We start from the raw sequence: 25,281 nt of genomic DNA on the forward strand, positions 1-25,281 counted from the left end.
TCCAGCAAGAAGTCTGTGAGAAGATTGTTCTGTGTGTCACCTTTCATGAACAGCTACCTAAGAACACTCAGGTAGTAGCTGGTGTCTTAGTAAGCAATGCCATATCACAGACAGGTCAACCAAAAAAACATACCTTCAAGGATGTCTGGATTATTGGTAGAGTTAGTAAGTGAGAGGTAAGGAAACAGGAAAGTACCTGGAGCTATGAGTTAAGGTTCAAATTTCTTGAAGTGATAGTCATGATCATTGGATGAGTATTAAGTTCAAACTTCAAATTCAAGATTTCAGCTCTCCAATGAAATAAGTAAATCATCCAGCGCTTCCTGCCTGAGACCACTTTGCTTGCTTAGTGGTAGGATCTCAGTCATAAAGGTTTGACATGGTGCAAATAATGAGCAGACACACAACTTTAACCAAAAGATACGATTTCACACACACACACACAAACACACACACACACACACACACACACAATCACTGAGGAATCCTGGTTTCTGCAGTGTGTTGGGAATCTGTGGATGGAGTATTACAGGGGGGAAATGAATTCAGAGAAAGTGAAAAGTATTTTAATAGTTTAGTCAAACAATCTCAGAAAGTTCTCTTCCCAGATCTGGGACTGACAGAATAAAAAAAAAATCAAGGTTGATGGAGAGAGAGAGGAAGAGTCACTCACTTATGGTTTCTTCTCACCTGTCCTGAAATAAGTCATTTAAACTCAGTAATCACTCAGTTCTTTATTCCTTTGGGGAAAGAAATGATCTGTCTCTTCTCTCTCTTCCCCTCCCCTCTCACCTCTTTCTCTTGTCTCTCCTTTCCATCTCTTCTCTCAGTGCCCTTTCTCTTGTCTCTGTGTCAGTCTTCTGTCTCTCTGTCTCTGTGTCTGTCTGTTTCTGTGTCCGTGTCTCTGCCTGTCTCTGTCTCTGTCTGTCTCTGTCTCTATCTCTCTCTGTGTCTCTGTCTCTGTCTCTCTCTGTCTCTCTCTGTCTCTCTGTCTCTGTCTCTGTCTGTCTGTCTCTCTCTCTCTCTCTCACACACACACACACACACACACACACACACATCTTTGTGGCATTTAAACAGTACCCTGCAGATAATCATAACTTGAGAGTATGTGTTCCCTGATGATTGACTTTCTAACCTGCTCTTCAGAGCCTATTTTTGTCCCTTCACCTGGTTAAAGGCAGGGAGAAGGAGGAGCCATGCAGTGCAGCCACTGTGGTTTAGAGCTTCCTGTAACAGGGGAGCCACAGGGGCTGCAGAGAACTGGGGTTCTAGGGGACCTGGAGAGGTCAGGCTGTCAAGGGGTGAGCAGTGACCAGAGCTGGCGCTGGCGCACCACACGTGCGGGGCTAGGGCCGTGCAGGCGGCCGGGGTGACGGCCCCACCTCCCCAGCTCGCAGGCCCTGGGGCTGCAGGAGTGAGCGGGGATGGAGGCGCGGCTCAGGGGTGCGGTGGGGTGAAGGTGTAGCCTGAGGGCCAGCAGGCCGGGGCTCGGCGGGGTGTGGTGGAGGCGGGAGAGGGGGAGGGCTGGGGGAGGGAGGGGCGGGCCCTGCAGCTGCAAAAGCTGCCCAGCAACTTTTTCTTGCTCTCTCCGGGACAGGAAAAGAAGCCGTCAGGAGAGCTCGTGCGGGGCGGCTGGGTTCTGGAACCCCGAGTTAAGCCAGGGCCTTGTGTGCGGTGCTGGGGGCAGCATGGGACCCGGCCCCGCGGGGCGCGCGCGGCGGCGGCTGCCGGAGATGCTGCTACGGCTGATCTTGGCGCTCGGTCCAGGTGAGTGTGGAGCTGGCCGTGCGTCAGGGACCCGGAGGGGTGTGCGAGGGTCCCGGGGACCCCGGGACAAGGGTGAGGGGTGTGTGTGTGGAGCGGGGTGCCGAGATGGGGAACTTGAGGCGGGTTCTCTGCCCTGAATCCACGTGGACTTGGGCTCCCAGCCACTGGCGCTGCTTGGAGAGACAGTTGCACACGTACCGCACACACACACACACACACACACACACACGCACACACTCGCAATTTTCACTCCCCCCTGCTCACTCAGAATGCATGTTGCACTCTGTCAAGCATCCATCAATAATATTAAAAAGAAAACACTTCCAAAATCACCTCTGGGGGCGTTTGGGCTGCACACACACACACACACACACGCACACACACGCGCGCGCACGCACACACACACGCGCGCACACACACACACACACACACACACACACACGCACGTCCTTGGAATTCGTGGGTGGTCGGAGATCCGCGAGTCCTGCAGTCTAACTTCCTGTAGCTCAGACAGGTGCCTGGCCCGCCGGGGGACCCGGGGAGGCGGAGGAGCCCGGCCTGTGCCCCAGCATCCCAGCGCAGCGCCGGGAAGCTGCCCTGCATTCGATTGCCTGGTTTTCACCCCAATGTTGTGAATCATGCCTCCCCCGCCACCCCCCACCCAGCGCTGGTGTTTCTTCCCATAGAAAATTGGGAGGACAAGGGTCTTCTCAAGACTCACTTGGCAGGGGCAAATTCTTCCTTCCCTTCTGCCTTCCTCTTATTGTTTAAGCCTTCTGTTCAAAGAATGTGCTCACCACCGGTCAGTTCTTTCCACTGTCGTCATCTTAGACGCCCAAATAGCAGAAGTGGCTAGCTCAGCTCCAGGGTGGGCCGCACAGTGGGAATGGCGGGCTTCAGGCCTGGCTTCCTTTTGCAGGGAGTGCGGGAGTGAGCGCTGGGGTGCCGGGCTATCCTGGGCCAGCCTGGTGGACGCTCAGTGTGTGCCCAAGTTTAAGGACTTCAGTCTCCTGGAAGAAAGACAAAGACATAACTGTTATTAGGAGTTGGGATTGCTCTGTGTGTGTGTGTGTGTGTGTGTGTGTGTGTGTGTGTGTGTTTGTGTGTGTGGCATAAAAGGTCTTTGCTTTTAAAATCGTTTTATGATATTGAATAGTACAATACTTTCTAAAGTGTCTTCCTTTGTACCAGTCCTAGTCTTTATGGTAGAAGAAATGTAATCCAAGTAAACCTATGGCATGTACTCTTGGGACAGATACACAGAGAGAAAGAGTACCCTGTCCCAAGAGTACCGAAGGTCTCCATCTTCTAGCAGAGTCCCAGTACTTCTAGGTTTGCTCACTTGTTTCAGATCCAGTGTCCTGGGGACATAAGTGTTGGTTTGAAAGGCCAGCAACTCTAATTTGGGGTTTCAGGCCCAGTTGAAGTAGACAATGAAGACTGGTTGCCAAACATCTTCAACAGCCTTCCTAAGAGTTAAAAGAAAAACAATTCCAAGCTTTTCATCTCCTTTTAATTGCTGATATTAAAACAAGCTACAGAAATACAGCATCATTTTCTAATCTTTGAAGTGTTGGGGCTTGTTCTGGGCAGAGCAGGGAGAAACACCCCACTGGAATGCATTGCTGTCAGGTACAAAGATTCCAATCTTTACTTAGCTACTTAGGACAGCTCAACACAAGCAGGCAGTGACAATTTAAAATGTATTTATTCCTTTCTCCTGCTCCAGTTAATTGTATATCCAAGGGACATGTTTTCTCTTTATTTCAATCTATAAATTATAATAAATCATATACCACAATTTTGCCATTTGGGATGTCAATTGAGGTTCTTAGGGAAGCAACATTACATCTTTGAACCTTAGATATCTAGGATTACTAGGAGTAATTGAGATTCTAATCAGAATTGTTTAAAATTTTTATGGCATTACCCTACCAAATTTTTAAGCATGCATCCTCATTAAACATGCATAGACATAATTGTAAGTTTTGTTCATGTTTCATTCTGACATGCAAACACATAGAGAAGTTAGGATGTAAAAGGTGTGGAGTGTTTAGACATCTTGTCTTCTTTCTAGTTTATGCACAAGCATATTCCCTTCAAATCTCATTTTAGCCCACCATAAAAATGCCTTCCATAAAACTTCTCATGAGCCTGTAAGAGAATACCATACTCACAGTGTAGTCCCATTTTACCACTTTCCGTTGCTTACAGGCAGGTTGAACATAGATAAGAGAGCTAGATAATCAGGAAGCAACATAAATGTCTTAAGGGGGAAAAGCAAGTGCAACTTTAAAATGAATGAGGTCACATATTCTCTAGGATGTTACAGGCCAAGGACTCTTTCCACCTGGATTCACAATTGCATGCCTTCTAACTGCCCTTGCAACCCCCTGATTAAAGTCTCTCCCCGAGGTAACTTCCCACTGGACAGTAAGCATTCTGCTTTTTCTTATAATGAAAAGTCTTCTTTTCACTGTTTCGTTTCTTCCTGAAACATCCACCAGCTCTGGCTTCTGTTCTCTCTCTTTTATTTTCCTGCCCTCTGTCTCCTTCAAAGATACATCTTGGCCCATATCTTGTTGGTGTTTGCAGAGCTCCTCCCTGGATTTTCCCCTGTTCACTTTATGGGTTCTCTCTGGATCAGCTCTGGCCCAAGTCTGGACCTCCAGCCTCATTCTTCTTTTGAGTTCTAGCTTAGCATTTTCATCAACCATTAGCGTTCTCCATCTGGATGTCCTGTAATTACATTTTCTAAATTGAATTCAACACCTGCTCTCCAGAACTTGCTCCTCTATTGTCTACACTGCCCTGCAAATAGGGAAGCCAAGGATTGATCCATGCGTTCCAGCCTGCCAGTCTCACCTCCATGTTCAGTCCCTTCTCCCTTCTGCCGCATCAGGCCAGCCCTCCTCCTGCTGGGTCTGGACTATTGCGGCACTTAAGCTGTTTTTCTGCTTTGTTTTGTTTTGTTTTCTTTTGCTGCTTCTTTCTTATCCGTCCAGTTCATTGTTCTCATTTCTACGAATGCTATCTCTAAAATATTTACCTGTGTTTAATCACTGCACTCCCTTGTTTCAAATGCTTGGGGTCTCTATTTCTGACATAGGGTAAAGTCCAATTTTCTTGGCCTGTCTTTTTGCTATCTGGCCACAGCCCACTTATCTAATCTTTACTCTGTTCTCTATCCTCTCCCACATGAGCTCTCTCTCTCTCTCTCTCTTTCTCTCTCTCTCTCTCTCACACACACACACTTTCGTACATGAACATGTATATGCTCTCTACCTTCTATATGCTCTCTACCTTCTATATGCCATTACGTGTTCTGAGTACACCTGATTATATCATGTTTGGGGTTATAGGAATACTTTTTCTGGTTAGACCTTACCCCTTCACTGCATTGATTTCTTTTCCTCTCTTTTTTTTCTCTTCTCTTTGCGGCTAACCATCCTCCACCCCTAGAAGAGTCCATCCACAAACACAAAAATTGTATAGGGAAGGCTATTTTTTATTTTTAAAAGGAAAAAAAAAAACCATGATGGAATCTTTCATTTCTGAGGCTCAATCTAAACTACCTTCCCTCATCTTCAGTCTGCCCATAGCCTTAGGCCACCCTCTATTACAGCAACTTCCTCCCTCATTGCTCACCAGCTCTCCCTGGTCCACTGAAGTTAAGCTTTGCTCTGGCCAGTGAGCCTCTACTTGACTGAAAGTCATAAATTGGGCTTCAAGATTTCACATTTTCAAACAATCTTGTATATGTTTCTAGTGTGTCATCAAGTTTGGAAGTGAGTGCTTAAATATTATCATTGCTTCCTTCCATTTCCTAACACATTAAAATTCCAGAGTTATCCGTCTTGCCTAGTGAGATGACCACCAAGTTAGATAGATTTCATCACCAAGATTATGTCAGTTGAAATGCATTCTCTCTAACATAAATGCCGACAGCTTTCTTTCTTCATGTACGAGCAGTCCTGGGCATATTAAAAAGGGCGAAGTTGATGTAAAGACATGAGCTTCTAATAATGGAATTTTAGGCATTCAGTGAAAGAAAGATGCTTGTTCTTTTTATATGTTTTTGTTTTTTATATCTATCTATTTATTTATTTATTTTTTTGGTTGGTGTTGGGGTCTGAAATCTGGGCCTGGGCATTGTCCCTCAGCTCTTCAGCTCAAGCTAGGCTCTATCACTTGAGCCACAGCACCACTTCTGGCCTTTTCTGTTTATGTGGTGCTAAAGAATAGAACCCTGGGTTTCATGTGTGCAATGCAAGCACTCTACCACTGACCACCTTACCAGCCCTCTGCTTATATGTTTAAAAATGAGGAATTTCAGAGAAATTATGGGCAAAATTATGGGGAAAATATTTGAAGCCAAAACTATCCTGGTATCATGTAAAAGTTGCCACTAAAGCCATAAGCTTTTTACCAACCCTGCTCAGCTTAAGATACTTCAGAAAACTGTAGCATGGCACAAAGGAAGAAGAAGCCTAAAGACTTGTCCCTCTAAGCAGCAAATCAGGTGTAGAGATTCTCTTCTCAGTTATGGTGAGTATTGATTTGCCAGGAAGAATAGACAGATGAATGGCCACAAGCCATTCATATCACAAGCCCTGAGACAGTAGATTTTATAGAAGACAGTGATTCCTGGGCTCCTTCTGATTATATGAAGAGATATCATTTATCTGACCAGTGAGCTCTATAAAACATACTCTGTTTGATCATATCTTGCACCTACTTCATTCAAGGCATTGTAGTATAATGTCAAATCAAAAACCTGAAATGTGATCTAGAAAGGTTGCCTATTAGGAAGCACTTAAATGTAGAGAAAGAACATTCTCTTTTCTAGCAGGAAGAAGCTCATTTTTCAAGTTAGTACCTTCTCTCAACTAGGAGATTCAAGGAAGGCAGTGAGTGATTGACCTAAGCAATCTGATAGGGTCATATGTCATACCAGCGTTCGATGTAGACATCCACTCCGAATTCAGTGTTGGCCAGTGGGGAGTGGGAACAATCTGCTGGGGATTTCTGGGAAAAGAAATTTCACTCCTATGAGACACTAGGTAAGAAACATATTGTCAGACTTCAGAACAGCTACAGTTCAGAGCAGCTACAGCCATCTTACAGTCATGGTATTAGCTAGCCTAAGGATAAAATGAATATACTCTGGGTAGTGTCACAGAGAGATAGAATGAATATTATGCCCTGCATTGTCTTTGAGCCTCTAAATTCTTTAAAAATTTTCAACAGCATCTTTAACATTTTTACAAAATTTAAAAGTTATGTATTTAACATAACTAAAAGCTGTAACATAAGTTTCTACAGCCTAATAGACATCCTGTACTGTGGAGCTCAGGGAATGGAGAAACAGCACTGAAACATGTTAGTGTCAAACCTCCAGAGAGGTCTTCAAGGACAGAAAACAATCATTAGAACATTAAATATGCCCTGGAGGACCTTGGATAACATGGAGTCCAGCTCTTCATCACTTTGAATGACTATAAGTCACACTATAGTTAGATGAAATAGAGAGGAACATAATAGCAGTAGGACCCACAACTCCTGGTTGCTGTTTTAAGAGATGTAAGGGTATTTCTGTTTGTTTGTTTGTTGTTATTGTTTTCATGCTGATTCTAGGGCTTGAAATCAAGGCCTGGTTAGTGGCCCTTAGCTTAACCCTAATACTCTACCACTGAGGTACATTTCCAGCTTGTTGATATTTAATTGGAGATAAGAGTCTCATGGAGACAGGTGCTGGTAGTTTATACCTATAATCCTAGCTACCCAGGAAGCTGAGATCTGAGGATCGTGGTTCAAAGCTAGCCAGGGCAGGAAAAGCCATGAGACTCTTATTTCCAATTACATACCAGAAAATTGGAAATGGTGGAGCCCTGGCCTTGGGTAAAGGACAGTGCCCAGGCCCTGAGTTCAAGCCCCACAACTGACAATGACGATGAAGAAGGAGGAGGAGGAGGAAGAGGAGGAGGAGGAAAAGGAGGAGGAGGAGTCAGTTACATAGACTTTCAAACTATGATCCTCAGATTTCAACCTTCTGAGTAGCTGGGTTACAGGCATGAGCCACTGATACCTGGCTATGTAGGTTCTTGAATGGGAAACTGATATAATGACAGCAGAAGAATAAGGTGTTCAAGTTATTCAAAGAGAATGAAACATGGAATGTAGTCACTGGTCTGGGTCCTATAAACCATGATTAAACAACCTGAGTCATATCCTGAGGTCAGTGGATTGTTTTTAAAGGCTTAGAAAAAAATAACATGCTCAAAAAACTAGGAGACAGCGAAAAAAAGGTAAATGGATCGAACCCAGATGGAAGTCACCAGGATCATCTAGTAAAGAACCCGTTGTAGTTTTAGAGTTTCTGTTTAAGTTATAGTACCATTTATTGACACATGGAGTCCTATAGGAGGCCAAGTAGAAGGAACACTTACTTGGACAGGCTGATTTTGAGACATCCATGTGTCCAAGCCTGGCCAGAATCTTCCACATCTAAAGATTAAATGAAGACCTGGTGTTGATGATATGAATTAGGCAAAGAAGGACTAGAGAAAGCTGCTGGCCACAACTTTGCAGTTGCTTTAGAGGGTCTGGTGGAAAGAGATAGTATGAAGGGATGGAGAGGGAACAGCCAGAGAACTAGAAAGAAGACTGAATGAAGGGCTTGAGAAAGGAAGAGTGGGTCATCAGCATCAACTTCTTCACGGAAGTCAAACTAGTCTGACTGTCTGAGCACAGGCAGTCTCCAAGGTATGCCAAAGTAGAAACCTGAATGGAGCAGCCTAGAAATGAGATGAGGTAAGGAAGTGAAGGTGGTGATGGAGTGTCTGGTGGTAGAAAGGAGATGGGCACGCTGGGAGAAGCTTCCGTGTAACCAAGAACACAAATGAACAGGTAATAACTTGCACACAATTATGAAATGAGATTTTTGAATTTTGTTATTGCTTATGATAGACTGAATGGGACACTTGTTCATTTTTTAAAATTGCCTTGAGGGATCTGCAAGTGGCAGAAGTCCCTAACAGAAGGGAAACTAAGCAAAGGGGGTGGGGCTTCAACATCTGGGAAGAATAATACCAAAGAGAAAGGAAAGGAGGACTATTAATGACCAGCAACAACACTTAGGGGACATAGGAGTGCCTGTCTAGAATCCATACCTAAGGATGTGGCGGCTAGCAAAGTAGGCTCTAGCGTATGCGATGGAGAAGTCATATGAATTAATGAGAGGAAGGTGACACAAGTAAATAGAAAGGGAGGAAAGCAAAATTAGGAGGGAGTAAAGCTGTGGAGGAGAGCAAGAGCCCCAGGAAAAGACCCCTTCCATACTCCAGTGTACAGAGAAGAGGATCCTGCAGAACATTCTCACCATACTAAGTCATTGCTGTCAACATGTTGGGTTTAGGGTGTGTAATTCAAAATAGCATTCCAATTGTGATTGCCAATGAATGTGCTTTCGTCAGATTTCCTCCCAGAAAAAAAAAGAAAGTAAACTAGTCAGTTCTTTTAGAGATATATATTGTTTCTCCAGTTAACATTTTAATATTTCTCTCTAGGAGAAGAGAGCTCTCTTAGATTCTCTTTATAGTAGATCACTGGATAACATGGAGTAATCAGTAGCTTTTCTCACAGAGAATTAGTGTTGGCTTTGGCAGGTTTTAGTAGTAAAGAAATAAAGCCTTTTCTTCTGTGTAAGTCAGGGTCTGTCCCAAGCATTTGGAAACAGTTTCATCTAATCATATAAATTAGAAAATACATGGATGTCTATTCTTTATTTTGTGACAGTCAGGATTGCTTCCAATTGTATATATTCAATTATTTTATCTAGTCTGTGCATGCTGATTCCTTTACTTGTAAGTTATTCTTTTAAGCAGATAAACTTAAACCGCCTATTTTGTCAATGTTTTTATATCATAGAATATTAGCACTGTAAGTAGCTTTGAAGTGTATCCTAATTCCATTGAGAGATTTGCCTGTTCTGTTGTACAAATACTTAATAAAAACTGCAGTATTGTCAGCAAAGATCACTGCATGATCATTCTATATTCAGAAAGAGTAATTGCAATTCTTTCTCTCCTTACTTTGAAGAGACTAGAGACCATTTTTATTACAGAAGCCTGAAAGGCTTCCTATAAGAAAATGAGGTTAATGATTAAACAAAGCATAGAAATAAAAGTTCTCAACACTGGGTTGTCAGTGTTGGAGATGGTTTCATTGTGTGTTGAAAGGCTTGAGCAGAGCTATTGCACGGATGGAAGCCTTGAATGCTGGCAGTTGTCACTTCCCCACTTCATTAGAGGTGGCTTTTGTTTGTCTTTGTGCAGGCTTGATCCCATTTCCATGGATACATGTAAAATGCAGACTGAACACAAGCTGGCACTGGGTCAGATCAGTAGATAGCTCTATTCCAAACCATTGACCAGTTATGTTCAGTTCCTTTAACCAAATAGTTTCTTGGATGCCTACTCAAGGTTAGATTATGAACTTTCTTGTATTTTGACAACCACTTGTAAATCATATTGTTATTGCTGCTGCACAAATTATATATTTCACAATATTTGAGTTTTCTAAGTATGGTTTTAACATTGCTCCTTGAGAGAGAAAAATCAAATCAAAGCTTAGCCTGGCAATTAGAAATATTTTTATATGACCTTTACTGCTTTCTCTCCTCTTTTAAAGTTATCTTTAAGTAGTTGTACAAAGGGGTTATCATACAACAGGTCATATTATAAGTGCAGTGCGTCTTGATTGATAGCACCCATTTCATCATTCTCTGTCCTCCACCCCAAGTGTACCTCTCCCCTCAATTTTCTTAGTTTCAATGAATACACATTGAATATACATATGGCCTTTACTTCTATTTTCAGTATAAAAATGTAATATATAGATAGCCCTAACAAAACTATAATGCAAAATTGAAAATAGTTAGTAAATGCAAATGTCCTAGAAGAAATTTCCTAGTTATTAAAACATAAAATATCCCTAACTAAGCAAACCTTAGTATTGTTATTCTGTTATCCTTCAAGTACATTATGATTCACATGGGAGCTAGGCTTAGCTGAGTGGTTGTAGTGGTTCATGCTGTAATTGCTAAACTACTTGGGAGTCAAAGAAGACTGCCCAGGCCAAAAAAAAATTAATTAGTTAATTAACAAGATCCTACCTCAACAGAATAACCTACATATAGTGACTTATGACTGTCATCTCATGGAGGGAATCATAAACAGGATTCTGGTCCAGGCCAGCAAAAAGTTAAGACCATATTTCAAAAATAACCAGAGCAAATACAGAGCTGGGGATGTGGTTCCATGTTCATAAGCATCTGTCTAGCAAGCATGAAGCCCCAAGTTCAAACGTTAGTGTCCAAAAAATAAAACAAGATTAAAAAGAAAAACAAGCACCCTACAGCCTTACTATCATATGCCTTTGCTGCTTCCTCTTAACTGAAGTTCCTGCACTATCATATGCCTTTGCTGTTTCCTCTTAACTGAAGTTCCTGCACATATCACAGAAGCCTCAGTTTCAGTGAGGCCCAGGAATACCGGGAAGCATACCCACCTCTTATTCAGCTTGAGTTGGACTTCTCACATAGACCTTTTTTTTTGGTAGGTCGTGGAGTTTGAACTCTGGGCCTGAGCTCTGTCCCTGAGCTGATCAGCCCAAGGCCAGTACTCGACCACTTGAGCCACAGTGCCACTTCTGGTTTTCTGGTGGTTAATTGGAGATAAGAGTCTCATGGACTTCCCTTGCCTGGGCTGGCTTTGAACAGTGATCTTCTGATCTCAGCCTCCTGAGTAGCTAGGATTACAGGCATAAGCCACTGGCACCCAGCTATCACATAGGTCTTTGATAGCACAGTGGTCACTTTCTGTTCAATAATAACCTGTTAGAACCTATGGACTGTGGAGGAGACATGCCCATATCTTTCCCCATGCCAACTATTCTTGTTACGCATTGTGTTGAATGAATGACATGCAGGCATGAGCCATGCTTGTATCTACCATACTGTAGGATAAAAACACTCTTTCTGGAGGAATGCCAAGTTCAGAAATTTCACATTCTTTCTCATTCGTTTAGGCAATGGTAAGTTTATATGAATTTGTGAAAATAGTCCTTCAGTTGATTAGTTTGTTTTTGCTTTGTTTGCTTTGTCTTGAACTATATAACCACTCCTCTGACATGTAAGAAGATTACTGAAAGCATTGGGGCAGTGCATAAATCCTCTTCACCCTCAACCCTTTCGTTCATCTTTTCTGTTCTTGTGACATTACTTTTAAATTAATTATCTTCAGCCAGATTTCTCTGTGCCACTGCATATATTCTTTAAGATCAGGACCGTCCTATATGTCAATACAATACCCAAACCTAGTATATATATATATGCATTTAGAAAATGAGGGAGCAAGCTGGGCACTGGTGGCTCACGCCTATAATCCTAGCTACTCAGGAAGCTGAGATCTGAAGACTGCGGTTCAAAGCCAGCCCAGACAGGAAAGCTTGTGAAACTCTTATCTCCAATTAACTACCAGAAAACTGGAAGTGGCACTGTGGCTCAAGTGGTAGGAGTGCTCTCCTTGAACTGAAGAACTCAGGGACAGTGCCCAGGCCCAGAATTCAAGACCCAGGATCAACAAAAAGAGAAAGAAAGAAAGAAAGAAAGAGAGAAAGAGAGAAAGAGAGAAAGAGAGAAAGAGAGAAAGAGAGAGAGGGAGGGAGGAAGGGAGGGAGGGAGGGAGGGAGGGAGGGAGGGAGGGAGGGAGGAGAAAGAAAGAAAGAAAGAAAGAAAGAAAGAAAGAAAGAAAGAAAGAAAGAAAGAAAGAAAGAAAGAAAGGAAGGAAGAAAGAAAAGAAAGAGAAAAAGAAAATGAAGGATCAGTAAAAGAAAGAAAGAAATAGAACTCAGGCTAAAACTTTTTATTGTAATGTGTAACATGTGCAAAGAGAAATACATTAAGAATAAGCTTATAGCTTTTCAGTGTCAGGGCTATTCAAAATTAATTTTCTGACTACTATTTTATGGAAGTTGCCAGAAGACATGAATCTCCTGGATCAGAGATAAATAAAGTCCCTGAGACTTTATTACTCTTGGCACAACAAACAACATGAAAGCCATTGTTTACATTGATTTCTCTCACCCTCAAGTCACAGAAGAACAGAGAAGGTTCAGAGGGATGAAGTAGGTTACATTGCAGGAAAGAAATACAGAGCTTTGTGAACCTAGAGTTTCATAGCAAGCAGATAGAAAACCACCCTTTTCCTCCCCAGGAAGACATTTCTGCAGGCATCCAGGTGGCTTTTGTAAACACAACTTTGAGAAATGGCATGATAAAGAGCCCTCAGAGTTTTGCATCTTCCACAAACTGTTTTGTGAAAAAGCCACGTAAAGGTGTTCCAATCAGAGCTTAACATGCTATTTTAAAAAAAAATTGTAACCGCAATTCAGGTGAAAAATATGTAAGTAAATAAGATTGTACAGATTCCGTGATTTTTTTTTCTCTCTTTCATAGCAATCATTTCTTTGTTTGTTTTGCTCTTGTCCCTCAACTAGTGAAGGATACATTTCCTAGACTTAAGTGTTTGTGTTAAGTCTTAATACATGTACAAATACACACTAACACAGTACATAATTTTCTATGACTGAATTGCTAACGTTGTGTTTATGAGATTAATCTGTTGCCTATAGATGTAGCATTTTTGTTTTCCACACCATATGGTATTCCATTGTATGAATCTACTGTAATTTATTTATCCCTTCATTCTCACTGGTGAGTAGTTCGCATTATAGGCAAATGTGAATAGTCTTACTAAATATATGTTTATGATTACCTTTGATAAACTCATATACACATTTCTACTGGTATGTATCTGAGAACAAAACTGTTTGATCATAAGGATTTAAATATTCACCGTTAGTAAAATTCTGATGGCTTTCTAAAGGCTTGAATTCATTTGTTTTTCCTACCTTGTGTGTTGTAATTTGGTGTATGTGTCATCCTGTCTCCGTATAACATTTCTTTGAGTGATGATGTACTTCATCACATTTTCAGGCTCATTAGAAACTTAGACTTGCTTTTCTGTGAAATAACCTTTGGAACAAAATGATCATAAAATTCACCATGGGTTGGTTGTCTGTTTTATGGTCCTGTGTAGAAGTTCTATGTTCTAAATATGAACCAGTCACACGTGTTGCAAATATAACCTCTCCCTTGAAGGGTTTTCTCTTTTAATGATGTAGATCAATCAAGTTGTTGATGCGAATTTAGTTAAAATTTTCAGGCTTTGTGTTAGGTTTTTAAAAATTTTTGCTTTACATATTCAAGGTCGTGAATATATTCTCATGTATATTACAAAGATGTATTTGTTTTCTAATTTTTAGTTAGATCATGGAACTAAATTTTGAGAATTGTAAGAGGTAGAAGTCAATGATCTTTTCTTTTCCATATAGATAACGAATTTTCTCACCCTTCTTATGTTAATAAGGAAGGGTACAGTGCCCAGATGTTAAGGTGAAGGGAGGTATATAACATAGGCTTCGTGACAAGGCATCGGACTGTTGTGCGTTACTAACACAGTCCTTGTAATAACATGATGGAGAGTCTGCTGACTAAATGACTCTGAAGTGACTTACAGGCCGGTAATACATAAGGCATGGAAATGCTGGGCGAAAGGATGGATGACTCATGATCTAGGTAAGATGGAGTGCACTTCATCCAATTCCAAACAGCAAGTAGGAAATTCTGAATTGTTGATTTCTGGAATTTTTTTTTCCATTGACTATTTTCAGACCAAGGTTCAGGGTGGGTAGTAAGTCTTTAAAAAGATGTACCTAAAACAAGGGTAGATATGCATTGGTTCATGCATAGATGCGGACCAGAGACTCCCAGGAACCTTATTTCCCAGGGAGCAATGGCTGCATATTTGCAGTTCAATATTTGAAGCAACACTTGTCATGATTAAAGAGAGGAGAACTTTTCACAATATTTTTGTGCCTATTATTTTCCTTTCCATGGTTCTCTTTGTATCCGCCAACATGATTTAACAGTGCTTATTCTATAGCTCATTGCATTCTTACTTTGGATTATTTATTTTTCAGTTTTACAATTTCATTTTGGTTCCTTTCTAAATTTCTTTTGTTAAAGTTCTCTCACAACTTGTGTAAGTTTAAGCTGTGTTGTAGCCTGGGCTCATTAATTTTATTGTCTGACCTCTTTTCATTTCCATTGTTTGTCTGTGCTGGTTTTCACCTGAGTTATTTTCTTTCTTCTTCTTCTTCTTTTTTTATTATTGTGGAAATACCATACAGAGAGTTACAATTACATGGGCAAGATAGTGAGCTCATTTCTTATCAAGCATTGTTGCCTCCTCCTTTGTTTCCCCATACCAGCCCTTCCCCTGATCATTAGATTAAAAGAAATTGTTTGTGAAAACAGTCAGAAGCTTGAGATGATATGTTTCTAAAGAGAATGTTCTCATCTGCTGCTATAGAAGCAATATCTTGAAATAATAGCATGTCCCTCTCTGTCTCACACTGTTTATACAACTTTATAAGTCACTCAAGCAATAAGTCCAAGATCTGGTTTACTTCTGGTTCACATGCTATCTGAAGTTTGAGCACAGCCTTAATCATGGAGTAAATTAACAGCTCACTTTGTGTAGATATCTGAATTTTATTTTTCATTCCCTTTTTAGGATTGAATAATATCCTTTTCTCCACCTCTCACAGAGGCACAAAGTGAACCAACAGTGTAATCTCTTCTCTGTAAAAATATACTTTTCACATTTCTTCCAAATTTTTCAATAATCGTCAATATGGGATCTAAATAACCAAGTCCTTTATTCCCCAAAGAGAAAAAGTGCAGATTACTTTAAAAGACAATGTTGATTCTAATTTTCCAACTTTCCTGCATACATTTATTGATAAGACATTTTAATTGATGGAAAAGATTGTTATTGAAAAATGAATTAAAAGTATGCTCCATATTGGTTAACATTTGAAATTTTAATTTTATAGCAAATTTAACTTAGTTCTAATTTTGTAAATCTGTATATCTGTTTATATTAACCATTCCCTTCTGCTGTGTAAATGTAGCTATTGATACATAAAATGTGAGTTCAGTTTATAGAAAATTTTCTTATAAGGCAGAATAATTTGACTGTATTTTTTAAAGTGACACTTAAACGTTCATCTTTACAGGAAAATATTTATATTGATTTCTTCGTGGTATTTAAAAGTGAATATGATTTATCTTACCTATACTCACCTTTTCTGTGCAAATATACTTTACATGTACTTTTCCATGAAAGTTTCATATTTGTATCTTTACGTTAATATATGCTAGTTAGTGATAATTCCTACAAGTTTGAGTTGTTTATTGTGTCTTTTACAAATAACATGGCTATAAAAGTTACTGCACAAGATTTTTTAAAAATTTTTTTTCCCTTCTGGATAGTTTCCAATGGGGCAGTGTAGCATCTGTAAAGTGGGAGTTCACCAATGTTAATATCACCAGATTTTCATTTACTCTTTGGACTTTGATGAATGTAAATGGTTTATGAAGAAGCATTCTTTTCAAGTGACCATTTTAATGTGCAGGTTGAATATTTGAGTAATCTTGAACATTTTTAACAGTTATAGCCTTAGAATTTGGGCCTAAAGGAAACCCTGAGAAAACCTCTAGCTTGGCCTCACCCCTCACATTAGTGATAAGTGACTTTTGAAATGACTAAGGCCCAGGAAACCAACTTGAAATGACTAAGGCCCAGGAAACCAACCTGCAGCACTGTACACAATGTATACATCATTTAAAAACACATTTCAATCACTGTGTGAAAATCTCCTGGCACATGTTCTGGTATCCACTGTTTCCTACTTGTTGATTATATCACTTGAGAATGAGAAGTGACAGTCTTCTAGTTAGGATTTCTGCTCTTCTGTCAATCAGACCAGAGAGAGGGGAGGGGGAGAGACAGAGAGAGGAAGAGACAGAGGGAGAGAGAGATCCTGTTTGCCAGAGTACTTGATTTTGAATACCTCAATCCATAGATTGATCTAGCTAACTACTGCTATGCGAGCCATCATTCCTCCAAAACCTACTGGCTTAAACCCTTGTTCATCATTTATTATGTCTCAGGAGTTACTTCTGGCTTGGTCGAGCATTCTCACTCAGGATCACTCATGTGTTGCCCTCAGAAGGCAGATGGCCTTTTCTCTCTTCTCATAGTTTTCCTCCCAATCTTTCCAGCATGGCAATCTCTGGGGAGCTAGACTTCTTCCATGATGGTTTGGATAAAATCTAGTGTCTTGAAAGGAAACTGGGAGACATTAGACTTTTCTAGCCACTAAGAAATCATACAACAGCCATCTATTCACCAAAAAAAGATTTAAAACCACCACAGTAACTTAAACAACTTAATGCTTACAAGACTGCTCCCTGTTTAGACTGGCTTTAGACATTAGAATTATTGACATTTGGGGCGTGACCATTCTTTCTAGGAAAGGAGGTGGAAGCCGTCTGATCGGAGCACTTGTAGGTTGCTATAAAACAGCCTTGCTCCCTCCACTAGAGACCAGCACCAGCTGCCAGCCCCTGCCAGGTGTGGCAATCAAAACTTTATCAGACATGACTAGATGACCCCAAATAAGAAAGCTTACCTCAGGAGAAACCATTGTACAAAACCAGCATATATCAAACCCATTCAACGTCAGGGACAACATAGAGCAGTTGATCTGCAGAATAAGTTAAATGCTGTCACTTTCCTTGCAGACTTTAGATCAGTCGCAAGTAAACTATTCTCTTTATTGGGTCACTGCAAAGATGAAGTGTGATTATGGAAAGACCATGTCTTTCAGATTGTAAAGATGTTATCTTTGGTTTCTCATAGATTTGAAATTCATTCTCTTTTTTTAAATCATCATTCATTTATTCAAAGAAATTTAAAATAATAGAGATGGCTTGTCTGGCACTAGAATGTCAGACACTGACAGTTTGGGGTATCTAGGGCAGCCCCCCATAGGAGCTCTTTCTCCAATTTCTAACGTCACTGTGGAGGACAACAGTAGTACTTTAATCCTCATAGAATATAAAGTTTGACCCTTAAAGCAAAGACTTTTCAAAGGAAAACGATGTTTCATTCCTTAAAATAAGGAGGTTTCTTATGCTGCTATATTGACATGCAGATCATTTTGTGTTTGAGGGTTTTGCACTTTTTAAAAATGCAATAGCCATAAACAAAACATTATAAAGCTTTAATTTATATATAGTATATGGTCATTTCCAAAGGGAAATTTAATTGTTTTTTCTTTTTTCTTTTCTTTCTTTTCTTTTTTCTTTTGGAGTAGATTTCTTTCTACTTACACTATTGTCTCTTCAGCATGAAACAATGTTATTGACAATGAGGTTTCCTGCCTGTCATTATGTATATGCTCAGGAGGTCTACTCTGACCTATGACCATTTCCTGTTGCCATATGTACTCTGAATAATCATTAGCTGCACTATAGAGTTTGAAGTCTGTTTTCTTAGTTCCAGAATCATGGTCTGAGTAACCCCACTTCCGGTTAGTGTGGCTTCCTGGAGGGTTGGTGGACTACTGATAATATTTTCTTAGTTTGTATGAGGTGCTTTTCATGGAGATCAGCAAATGCAGTCATGCGACATCCCCCTCTTCAGGAACTTAAACAGAATATGTATTCAGGATATGATTTCAAAGCGAGAGGGGAAGTGGGATCTCCAGTTTCTCAAGAAGTTTGTGTGTAGTGACACTAAAAGCTAAAGCCAAAGCAAACTGACTTCACCGAGTTTCTACCTCTTGTTGTCATTTGCTTTGGAGTTCATGTGCATTATCTGATGGTGGGGAGCATACATTATACATATTTTCAAGAGAGAAAGCAGTGGCTTGTATAGAATGAGATTGGCCAAGGCATAGGGCTTTCCAAAAGCCAAGCTCTTGGGCGCTATGATAATACACTGTTGTCCTTGCACAGTTAGTGGATTTTTATTGTTGTAAAAAAAATACTGTAATTCTCTTTGGTGTACTTATGTCATCTCATCACCTTCAAATATAATCAGTCTGGGGGGGGGGGCTTGGGCATACCCCTGAGCTTTATTGCTCAAGGCTGGTGCTCTACCCCTTGAGCCACTGCTCTTTTTCTGATTTTCTGGTGGTTAATTGGAGGTGAAAGTCTTATAGACTTTCCTGTCTCGGCTGACTTTGACTCACAGTCCTCAGATGTCAGCCCTCTTGAGTAGCTGGAATTACAGACTTGAGTCACTGGCACTTGGCTTCAATTTTCTTTTCAGTGTTCACCTAGCTAGATAAAAAGAAAAGTTACAGCTTCTAGAATTTTAGAGAATACCATACCAATAATCAAAATCATTGTTACTATTTAGACATATACATATGTAGTCTCTATTAGTTAATAACCTATTGGTCCTTCTCTCTAAGTATCTGTGTAGTTGCCTATATTCCCACATCTTGCTTGGAACCAGCCCAGAATTCCAAGTTATTTATTAAATTAAGCAATCTTTACTGCTCTCCCTTTGAGTAACATTGTTTGATAAAATAATGAGTATATCCTTCTATTTAACAGCTATTTCTGAGTCACAGTTTATGCTCCAAGTAGTACTCTGTATGAGCAAAATGGCAAATAAAAAACCAGACAAGTTTCCTGTTTATAATGACAAAGGCAAACTGACCATAAGACAAAAATAAAACTTAAATTTCTGGGACCTCCCTGTGCAAACCCTTTTCGTGTGCTCACATTGCCTGCTATTTTTATTAAATATGCAAAAGTTAAGGTCACTGTGTCATTTCTACTCTAACATAGCATATTTGGGCAAGGACGTACATCAACTTAATGAATTCTTAGATGAATTCTAGTAAAAGAAAACATAAAGTACCTTGAATATCACAGCTCCCCTGTGAAATTGGAAAAGAATACTAAACATTTGTGTGACAGAGGTGCAGAGGTGTGAGAACGAAAGGAACTTGTCCTCACTATAAGTAATAACTTTAGTTTTCATTGTACTAGAGTAGAAGAAAGGAATGGAACCTTTCTTTAGAGAATATTATTTAATGAATTTGTTTCATGTGAAGAAGTAACCAAAATATGTATACCCATAAATGATAGGCTGGGAGGCATTACAGAGTGCTTTAGGCAATCAGTGATTTGCAATCTTTGGATCACATAATTTCCTAAGATTGCTCTTTTCCTTCCAAAGCAGTACATAATTTTATAGCTAAACTTATTTTGCAAATTTATATATATATTTTTTTCTTAAGGAACATCTCACCTTCAAATTAGTCTTTCTGGAATTTAGATTTCCAACTACAGATTTTAATTAGGGAAGAAGACACACACACATACATATACAGACATATATGAGATATATATATATATATATATATATATATATATATATATATATATTGTTTCAGTCCCTAGCACTAAAAAACGAACACACAAACAAAACAAATGTTTTATGAAGAAAAATAAATCAAAAGAGTAAAAAAGAATTCCAAGTGAGAGCAGAGGAAGGAGAGAGGATTTATGTAGGATTATGTATTAGTTATTTTTTGCTGTATGTCAAATTCCCACACTGTCGTGAGTTCCATCTCACAGTTTCTAGGGGTTAGGAGTCTAGTCATGGCCTCATTGGCACCCTCTACTTCAGAGTTTCTGTCAGGTTTGTGATCATGGGGCGAAGGCTGAGGTCTCATCTGATTGCATGACTGAGGAAAGATTGCTTTTCTGCATAGATTACTGATAGAATTCAATTCCTTAAGGGTTGTTTGATGGAGGGCCTCATTCCTTTGCTTGCTCTGACCTGGAAGTTGACCTCAGTTTCTTCCCAGGGCAACCTCTTTGCTTCATCAAAGCCAGTAAGGCAAGAGCGTCTGCTAGCAAGATGGTAGTTGCAATCTTGTGTAGTCATAGTTTTCCCACCATGACATTTGAGTCCATTTCTTGAATCTTCCAATCTATAGGTTAAAGTTACAGGTCTTGCCTTCGCCATGGGGAAGGTGTTTCACAATCGTGTATCAGGAGTATCAAGAGATGGAGCTCACTAGAGTGCATCTTACAGTCTACCACAGGTGGTAAGAGAAAGCATCTCTGAGAGAGTCATGGGAGACATACAGTGAGAAAGCAATGAAGGAAAATATTCAGCTATTTGGGAAAAGCACTGGAAGAATGAAAAGGGTGGAGGAAAAGGTGTTTGAGTAAGATCCAAGTCTCCAGCTGAGTAAGCTTCCGGTAGACAGGATGGAGAGGTCAGGTGAGGAAGTTGATCCTGCAGCTGCAGTAATTAAAGCTATATCTGAGAGCAGCAAGGCCATATTTCCAGGTAGGACACTGTAAGAGATACAATTGGAAAGTATCCAGGAGTTTGAAGAAACATGTATACAGATTTGTTGGGTCAGAGATATAACAGCAGAAAAAATACTAATTCTAATTACGTCTGTTTTTTTTTCCCCCACACATTGTCTCAAGATCTATTATTACTTAATAGGTCTGGCAACAGGCGTGTTAACTACATCAAAAGTTAAACTGAACTAAAAGGGAGAGGAGATAGGGAGGGAGGGAGAGAAGGGGGGAGGATTTATTTTTTTCATACAGAAGAGAGTTAGGAGGAAGTAAGAAAATAAGTCAATCAAAGAGACAGTAAGTCTTGAACTCTCCCCTGTAACTGCTGAACAAGTTGTCTTTCTCTTGGATTTCACTGTCTCCTTCTTAGCCTTCGGGAGACAGAGAGTCTGCCAGATGCAAGCTCACCCTCCAGCACCCTTTTGGAAAAGAAGAGAATCTATTGAGTTGTTAGGAGGCACCAAGTCATGGTAAATGGATGTAGGAAACAATTACAGAGGGCTTTTTGAGATGTTTATTGCCTTCCAGATAGGATTTTTAAAATGTTACAAGGCCTTGAAATGACCTGACCACCTGCCACTGTACTCTAGGGCTTGATGAAGTTCTTTTACACACACACACAAACACACACACACACTCTCTCACACACACACACACTTTTGATAATTTTTACACAGAATATGAGCAGTAAACAACATAGCTGGAATGAGTATATACCTCTCCTACTTAAATATGTTCATCTGCACATGGACAGAATCTTTGAAACCATAGCAGTGAGTTGAAGCTTTCTAGTAGAGTAGTTTTACCGTAATATTCACCTCATAGGGCTACAATAACAAAGTACCACAGACTGGGTTGTTAAACTGGCAGAAGTTTATTTTCTATTTTTTCTAACAATTATACAGTTGTGAAGGGCAGCATTTCAAGACCCAGGTGCATTGGCAGGTTATGATCCAGGTACCAGCTGGTGTCAGTCTCTTTGACTACTAAAATTGAGATATAATACATTCAAATTTATATTCTATCCCTATAAATAAATTCAGTACCCTTGCAAGATTCCTCTAACCTCTCAGAAAGTTGTTGAGTTTACCTTATCATTTGGTTCACCTGTATAGCTTTGGCTCTCTATTCTGTCAAATTACGTATTTGATTTTTCCGTAGGTACAAGCTTAGAAACTAGCCTGTCATTGGTTCATGGATGATGACAGATGATGTGAGATTAGTGAGTTAGGGAAAAGGGTGGACTGTATTCTTCCCAGCATGGTCAGCAGCATGAACATGCTCTTCTACCCCCAGAGCCCTCCCAAAGCAGTTATGCCAAGAGATTACATGGACCTCTGTGCACACAAAGGGTTGCATTATAGGAAAGACGCAATGGGCTTGGTGAACTTGTTGCTTTAACACAAGGGTACACAAATCTGTTCTTTATCCTAATGGGAGCTGTTATTTCATTCAACAGTATTATCCACTATAAACCAGCCAATGCCCAGATAAAGAGCATCCAGGATCTTATATGTGATGCCTACTATATTTTGGTTAGATGATGACCTCTCCAAAAATATATCACTAGTCAAGTTTCTAAAATTCTATGATTATTGCTTATTTAGAAACAAGGTCTTTATAGAGTACCTTGAGGAAACTGATAGAAAAAAATATTCAAGCTACTTTTGAAGACTCAGAGGAAATATAGAAAATTGTATTTGAAACTAGAGAAAATGTGATTCTTATTTCATCACAACAGAAAATTGGTCTAAATGTATCATATATATATATATATATATATTATATATATATATATATATGGACAGCATACAACCTTGTATGCGTGTGGGAGGGTGTGCACGCTCGTGTGCACACGCATGCGCCAGTACTAGGTTTGAACTCAGGGCCTCCTGCCTCACTTGGCTTTTTCACTCATGGCTAGCACTATACCACTTGAACTTCACTTCCAGAGCCCAGCTTCTTGCTGCTTAATTGAAAACAGAGTCTCACTGACGTTTCTGCCCAGACTGGCTTCTAACTGAGATCTTCTGGGCTCAGCCTCCTAAGATTATAGGTTTGAGCTACCTGTGCTCAGGAAAGCCTACAACTTTTAGACAATGGACTTTGATATTTAGCTGAACCAATTTCCAAACAAGATGTTGAAGGTGTGGCCTGCTGGAGTAAAATGTGAGAAGAGGGAACTTGAACACAAATGTGTTAAACAAAAGGGAATCAGCCTTGATGATTTAGAAAAGTCTCAGCTGATCCTGATTACAATGAATAAAACCAAAAGAAGGCCAGGGATTGGTTCAGCCTTTTGCTGAGCAGACTGATTGTGTGATTCATGGACCCTTTCATCTACCTCAGCACAGGCCAGAAATAGAGATGTGGCTGTCCAAGAGAGACCCTTCGTCTAAAGCATAGATGGTGATCACATGCGTTGGAGACCTACAAGGTTTTTAAGAATGTTCCGTTAGCAGAAGCATTGCCATCTAAAAGTGAAGAAGACAGAGGCACAAGGCCACTAAAGCTGCTGTGGGTGGTGAGAGCTATGGGTGCTCTCTTGGGCCCACAGAGCGGAGCTGTGAACAATGGAATTTTTCTCAGACCTTGCAACCTAAAGGAATTTTCCTTCCTAGAGATCTAACTTTGGGGAAACTGGTGACTCCTTTATTCCTTCCAGTTTCTGCCTTTTGGAATAAAATGTTCAATCACATGCATGCATGTGGACATTTCTGGAAGTAGATGACTTAGGTTCTCTCTTTGCAAGGCAGATAGAGAAGAATTTTACCCCAGAACATATCACCTAGAATCTCATTTATATCTGATTTGGATGGTAGATTTCAGACTTTTAAGCTGATAGTATTTAAATGAGATATGAGGCTCATCCTGGCACAAAGAACAGCACCTGCTGCACAGAGAACACTGAGCCAATGTTGGTTGAATGAATAAAAATGATTCAATGAGAAAATAGCTGTTTCATACATTCATTGGTTTTGAATAATGGTCAGTTGTGAATGGACTAAAGAGAGCCATAGAATTATGGAGACAGACATATTGTCAGTCTGATATGAATTAATTCATGTGAGAAAGCCATATTATAGACAGACTTCCATGGAACTGAAGCATTGTCCTTTGGACCCTTAAGACACTGAGATGAAAGATATTTATAACTGTTGTCCTTTTTATATCAAATGAATAGGCAGAAATCAGAGACATAGTACATATCTAGCAAAAGTAGAAGTCATATTTTCCCCTGAGGATAATGCCTTCTGTTACATATTCAGAATTATGTCTTCATGGGCGTGCTAATTAGAACAGGTTTTGTGAATAAGGCTGAAGTAAAATAGTCCTGCTAGGGTAGGGGAAGGGGCATTTGTTTCCTTTCTTATCCTGATTTGTTATTTTTATTTAATTTTTTGCAAACACAGTGTAATACACTAATGGAAATACAGAAAGCAGCAAATTATGCTCACAATTGTACCACTTGCTATGTTACTATCCTATAGAATTTGTTTTTTATTCTGAGCAGTATATGTTCCTATTCTGTTTTCACCAGGCATTTTCATTCCACCTGTCTTTACAATTGTTGGTTTTTAACAACAGTGTGAACTTCCCCATCTAGTTTGCATACTACCACTTGTTTACTTAGTGTCCTTATATTGGACATTAATTATGGTTATTAAGAATTAATTTCTTAAGGGATACAGGGTAGACAAATGTGTAGAGAACAGGTGGTTGAGCGCAGTGATAATAATCAAGGTATGTATGTGAAAATGGAACTAGGTAAATTGAAGGGATGGGTGAGCTTGGGAAAGATGGGGGAGAGTGGGAGACATTGGTCAAGATGCACTGTACTCATCAACTGACATCTTGAACTAGATCCCTTTCATACAGCTACTTAAAGATTTAAAAAAAATTAAAGAACTGCATAAATAAAGTATACTTTCATAGGCTGCTTAACTAGTGACATAAAATACCAACTCATGATTAGCATCATATTATTTCTGTGACCCAGACACCTACTTACAAAACAGGAGCCTACATCTAGCTGTTGCCGTTCAACTTTTAGGAAGTCTAGAGTCCTCCAACTGTAGTTCTCTTGGAAATCTTAGCTGCCTCTAATAGTGTGTCCCTGTGTCCTGGACACCACT

The 25,281-nt window shown here is 40.0% G+C and overlaps 1 protein-coding gene across 1 annotated transcript in view; it reads left to right on the forward strand.

Annotated features, from left to right (window-relative positions):
- The first annotated feature begins 1,691 nt into the window (after positions 1-1,691).
- The window catches only part of Itga2 (integrin subunit alpha 2), a 95,717-nt gene continuing 72,127 nt past the window's right edge, over positions 1,692-25,281 (forward strand). The window contains exon 1 of the mRNA XM_042690536.1: positions 1,692-1,770. Within this exon, the coding sequence (XP_042546470.1) occupies positions 1,692-1,770 (79 nt within the window). The remainder of the gene's footprint in view (positions 1,771-25,281) is intronic.

Source organism: Dipodomys spectabilis, unplaced genomic scaffold (genome assembly GCF_019054845.1).
Source record: "Dipodomys spectabilis isolate Male_0828 unplaced genomic scaffold, ASM1905484v1 ptg000138l, whole genome shotgun sequence".
NCBI classification, from domain to species: Eukaryota; Metazoa; Chordata; class Mammalia; order Rodentia; family Heteromyidae; genus Dipodomys; species Dipodomys spectabilis.